Consider the following 6,000-nt stretch of genomic DNA (forward strand, 5'->3'; position numbering starts at 1 on the left):
GTCTGTTTTCTTACCCACTGCAGTATGCTGGAAGCAATCACATGTCTTCAGGGGACTGTTAGTGGTTAAGAAGAGGTAGCTCATTCTCTATAGAGAATTAAGCCTTTTTGACATTTGTAGTAACTTAGAGTAGTATTACCGCATTGGACAAACATTGTAACAGAGTTACCACTTCATGACCTAGAAACCAACACTACTGTTTTTCTCATTTAGTGGGAGTGTACTTAAAATATAGGAATGTTTAATATTTTTAAGAGGTAGGAAGGCCCAATAATAGAAACCATTACTTGTCAGATTTTCCTTTTATTTCTGAGCAGGTTAAGACTTTGGCAATGGCAAAATTAAATTTGATGGCAGAAGATTACAGTTACACTCATATATGGGCAGGCTGTTATGGTTTTGAATTCGTCTGAGACTTGATGCATCTTTCATTTTCTCACCTCACCTAATCCTTACCAGAGTAGTTTATTTATTTATTTAATTTTTTAATTTACATCCAAGTTAATTAGCGTATAGTACAATAATAACTTCAGGAGTAGATTCCAGTGATTCATCCCCTATAACACCGAGTGCTCATACCATCAAGCATCTTCCTTACTGCCCCTTACCCATTTAGCATATCCTCCCACCCACAGCCCCTCCAGCAACCCTCAATTTGTTCTCTGTATTTAAGAGTCTCTTATGTTTTGTCCCCCTCCTTGTTTTTATATTATTTTTGCCTCCCTTCCCTTATGTTCATCTGTTTTGTATCTTAAATTCCACATATGAGTGAAGTCATATGATATTTGTCTTTCTCTGACTAATTTCACTTAGCATAATACCTTCTAGTTCCATCCACGTAGTTGCACACAGCCACATTTTATTCTTTTTGATTGCCAAGTAATACTCCATTGTATATATATACCACATCTTCTTTATCCATTCTTCTGTTGATGGACATTACCACAGTATTTTTAGAAAGAAACTGACTTGCTAGGGCCTGCCTTCCTTCGTGCCTTCGTGCCTTCCTGCCTTCCTACCTACCTTCCTTCCCTCCTTCCCTCCTCCTCCTCCTCCTCCTCCTTTCTTTCTTTCTTTCTTTCTTTCTTTCTTTCTTTCTTTCTTTCTTTCTTTCTTTCTTTATCAGAAACAAACATTGGCAGTTCCATACAGTTACTTCTCAAATGAGATGAATTTCTATGTATTCTATTGAAAGGTGAAATTTACACCTTTACTATACATTTAATTGTACTTTGAAGGAAATGATCAATAATTAACAGTGAAACTTAATGTTTATATCATTAAATTAATTTCTAGTTGAAATGTTACTTCCTCAGCCAAAATAAAAGCCTTTTGGATAACTCGAGAAGCATGAGTTTGGTTAAAATTTTATTATTCATTAGTGAAATCCAGGCAAATTAATAGCTACGGGTTAGTCTGAGATGTTTTCTTACAAAAATTAAAGTAGAAATAAATAATAGACATTAATGAATGAGCATCAAGAAATGAAAAAACAAATTACGGCTCATAAAACACTTTTCTGACATGAGACCAGGGTTTGCCAGTCAGTAAGTTATGTCATTAACATATTTTGGGTAATGAGCAGGCACTGTAATTATTTTACTGCATAAGACTATCATGTAGGTACATTTAAAAAATCAAATTATCAACTTTATAATTTTAAGGTAGATTAAAAAATTGTCTAATTTCCCTGCTGTTATGCACACTTAAATGTGGATTTCTAATCTAACAGTTGTGTGTTGTATATCTAAAATGTTATAGAGATGATTCTGTAGCCACCATTGTCCGTGATTCCAGAGTAAGCACAAAGATGATGTTTTACTGAATACAGAGGACTTCATTTCTGAATATAACCCTGTTCTCTTGATTTAAATATGCTTTGATTTTTTTCCTAGAGATAGGGGTGGGGTTGCACTCTGTACAATGGAAACTAATCTGATTTATTTTAGTTTACGTCCATTTAAAATGATGCCTGGCACAGATAGTTTAACTTTACCTCTAACCTTGCATGTTAAAATTTTGCTTGGATGTAATAATGAATATAAATGTTTGTGTATATGAAATGGCAAACTTCTCCCAAGGTAAGTTTCTGCCTTACATACTTTGGAATCATCAATAATTTGGGTATTTTTTTCTTCTTTTGTTTTTTGTTTTGTTTTGTTTTGTTTTCTGGGGGTAGGGGTGTTGTGTGTATGTGTTTACTTCCCTTATAATTCTTAAGTATTAAATATATATCTAATGTATTGTTTTAAACTTAAATGGTAATTTGTTTTCTCAGTATATTTGAAAGAATGCAAGTTCTAGCCTCTTATGCTGACGAGGAAGATGGAAATAAAGAGTGTAACTTATTTGTGCTGTATAACTTGTTAAGAATGTAGTTGCTAGGATGCAGTTTCCTGTTTCTTATGAAATGTCTCCTGTAATGTCTATATATTTGCTTCAGTTGGACTAGAGATCAGAAATTGATATGGTTTTTTTTTGTTTTGTTTTGTTTTTCTCCTATATGTATGTCTCTGAGGGATCCTGAGTTCCTCCATGGTTCTGAAATGACTGGTTCTAAAATGACAGAGTTGTATACTATGGGATGGGGTTGAGGTAGGGGTAGGACATATTGTCATGTCTTAATTGGAATTCAGACTAACTGCTGAGCTGAAATCGTAATAGTTTACTTGGTGTGTTTCAGGACCACTCCGCCCTTTTCATGCTCAGCTTTTTCTCAGTGATTTCCCATCTACAGCATAAAATTCAGTCTTTTTAGCATGGCATACAGGACCTTTTATGATTTGGCTCTTTCTTCTGTCTTATGTCCCCCTCCCTTGCTCACACCTCAAAACATACACTCACACATGCACCCTTAAAAACTTCAAAACTCTGTGTGTGTGTGTGTGTGTGTGTGTGTGTGTGTGTGTGTGTGTGTATAAATGTTTATTTTTGAGAGAGAAAGAGAGCGTGAGTGGAGGGTGGGTGGTGGTGGAGGCTGAGGGAGAGGGAGACACAGAATCCAAAGCAGGCTCCAGGCTCTGAGCTGTCAGCACAGAGTCCGACACAGGGCTTGAACCCACGATGAGTGAGATCATGACCTGAAGTCAGACACTTAACTGACTGAGCCACCCAGGTGCCTCTATATATATTTCTACATAAATATGCCATTCTTTTCCCTAGAGCTTAACTTTGCACATGACCTTTGACTTTGCATGTGTTTCTACTCATCTTTTAATATTTTATCTATAGTCAATTTCTCTGTGAAAATACCCCTGATCTTCTCAAAGTGCATTCCTTTTTTTATACTGTTCCCATACTGTGTACATAATTCTATTTTGTGCTCTATCAGAGTGCCTTAACTTATTTGCATGTCTATCATCCACCAAACTGTACCCTCCTAGAGGGCAGAAGTTGTGGCAATACAAGCCATATCCAAATATAACCTGCAGTGAAGTAAGTGTAAATAAAATTTAAAAGTAAAAATTACTATTTACATGCTTCCTATAAATATTTTTTAAAATCACCACAAATTTCTCTATAGTACAATATAAAACCAAACAGCATTCCAAAATCTTAATTTTTGTCTAAAAATGTAGTATTTTAAGTTTTAATTTAACATTTACTGATTTGTGCTCACTGTAAATTTCCTCTGATATAGATTATTTGGCTGTATTTCTTACTTGGCTTTCAAGCCTACTTTCAGTTCATAAGGATAGGAGAAATAAAATGTTATAGTAGATATTTAAATGTATCACTTAGCATAAGATTTTTTTTTTTTTAAGAAATTGGTAGTGTGCAATTGTATGTTATTTTCCTGCTTAAAACATCAATCTCAGGCTATTTTTGGATCTTGAAAGAATTCTTGGGTTTGTGGCTTGGAGTCATTTGCTGGGCTTGATTTCAGTACTCTTTACTAAAATTTAGTATTGCAATAAAAATGAAACACTTCATCAATATGATACTAAAAAATAATGGAGAATGGTAATTATCTTTGTTAACATTCTAAGTAAATTTGGCAACGCAGTGCCTTGTGGAGGCACAGTACCCTCAGTGACAGTACGACAACCTTATCCCACAACTCTCCATGTCAATAACTTCTGTGGTGGAAGAGCCTCTGGAGAACACTTCCCTCACAGAGTTGACAGCCAGGGATTCCTAGTAATTATCAAGAACCTTCTTCACCACAATAAAGGGTTAAGAATCAGACAGTTAATGACAAAAGAGTTACTACTTCTTTAAGGGCATTCAAAACTAGTTTAAGGAGAGAAGCCATAACAGCACATTCTCTGCTGTGGAGGACATTCTGAAATCAGTCCCTGTGTAGGAAGGACTCAGAAATGAAATAATGCCAAATTTACAGGGTCACCTTTCGATTTGTAGAGAGCAAAGATTTCATGTTTCATTTTTGTGTAACTTTTTATTGTCCTTTTAAAAAGTGGAGTGTGATATGAACGACTTCTGAAAATGACCATAACTTTCAACATTGTCTTATAAAATAATATTGCATGATTTTAGTAGAGTGATAATTTTTCTTTCTTTTTTTTTTTTTTTTAGGGTGAAAATCCTATTTATAAGAGTGCCGTGACAACTGTTGTCAATCCGAAATATGAGGGAAAATGAGCACTACCCATGCAAATTTCACAGCACTGAATGCAAAGTCGTAGTTTTCATAGTCACAGTAAGGTAGAGCTAGGGCAGTATCACCATGGTTTTTCTCATGTGCAGGTTTTGAAAATGTACAATATGTATAATTTAAATTTTTTTTTATTATTTTGAAAATAATGTAATAATGCCAGGGACTGACAAAAAACTTGAGACAGGATGGCTATCCTTGTCAGCTAAGGTCACATTGTGCCTTTTCGACCTTTTCCTCCTGGACTATTGAAATCAGGCTCTTACTGGATGAAATGATATTTCTAGAGCGATTGAAAGAGAGTAAAGTAATGAGTATGATGAGAGTTTCTATTAATCAAGCATTAAAATTGATTTTTAGCTTTACAGACATGTCAGGTTTTAGTTATACAGAATCCAAAGTAAATATCCTACTTAACTAGAATTGTTTTAAATTTGTTATTTTGCTATTTGCCTATTACATGAGACTGATGACACGTGAGTATGTTGGGAATTCCTGATGTAAAATACTTTTGGAATATTTGATCTACAGAGGCCATTGGAAAAAGTCACAATTAGGAAGGGAAAACATAGCTTTAAAACCTGTGTGCCATTTTAAGAGTTACTTAATCTTGGTAACTCTTACGCCTTCTCTTTAGAAAATCAAGCCTTGGATAAAAGTATCGGGAAATTTTCTGCAGAAAAGTCCTTAATTTAGCATTATTTACATAAAGGCCTTACTTTACATAATTGCCGAATTGAGGACCTTTGGGTGAATTTATTCATTTTATTTTGTTTAAAGCCTGGTGCTTTTTTATCACCTCTTCTAATCATTTAATGTATTTGTTTGCAATTTGGGGTAAGCCTTTTTTTTTTTTTTTTAACGAATACTTTTTTTTTGATGTTCCAGCTGTAAATTTGCCTTTTTAATGAACATGTGAAGTTGTCCTGTGACTTTCGCAACAGCTATCACTTACGCACGTCTTACTTTCAGCGCTGTAACAGACCACTGTATAGTTCCTTCTCACCATTTGCCCATGTTGTTTCATGCGATTCACGTTCTTGTGTTAAGTGCCTTTTAATTTTAACAGTTCACTTTTTACATGCTGTTTACTGAAGTTATTTATTAAATAAAAATGCCTAAAATATTTAAATTGGATGTTTTTGCTCTGTATTGATATATTTTATCAATTTCTGTGCGTGAAATTTTTATAGCTTAGGCTGACAATATTTCTGGTTAATGGATATTTCACTTAAGAAACTAAAATCTATTTCTTAAAAAAACAGATGTGCCATGGGCATAAGGAAAGTGGTATGGTTAAATAGATTTGTCAGACTATCTTTGGGCTCTTTAGATAATATTGTATAGATCCTCATCCCTCCCTCCTCCATGCCACTCTGTCCCTA

General features: G+C 34.5%; 1 protein-coding gene across 3 annotated transcripts in view; it reads left to right on the forward strand.

The window, feature by feature from the left end:
- ITGB1 (integrin subunit beta 1) overlaps window positions 1–5,747 on the forward strand; it is a 47,472-nt gene extending 41,725 nt beyond the window's left edge. For all 3 annotated transcript variants that reach the window (XM_086714612.1, XM_025930291.2, XM_086714613.1), the window contains one exon: window positions 4,537–5,747. Coding sequence is in view for 1 of the 3 variants with exons in the window: in XM_025930291.2 (XP_025786076.2) it covers window positions 4,537–4,602 (66 nt within the window). In the remaining 2 variants the exon portion in view is untranslated. The remainder of the gene's footprint in view (window positions 1–4,536) is intronic.
- The last annotated feature ends 253 nt before the right edge of the window (window positions 5,748–6,000 follow it).

Source organism: Puma concolor, chromosome B4, assembly GCF_028749965.1.
Source record: "Puma concolor isolate L17-30 chromosome B4, mPumCon1.1.hap2, whole genome shotgun sequence".
Lineage (NCBI taxonomy): Eukaryota > Metazoa > Chordata > Mammalia > Carnivora > Felidae > Puma > Puma concolor.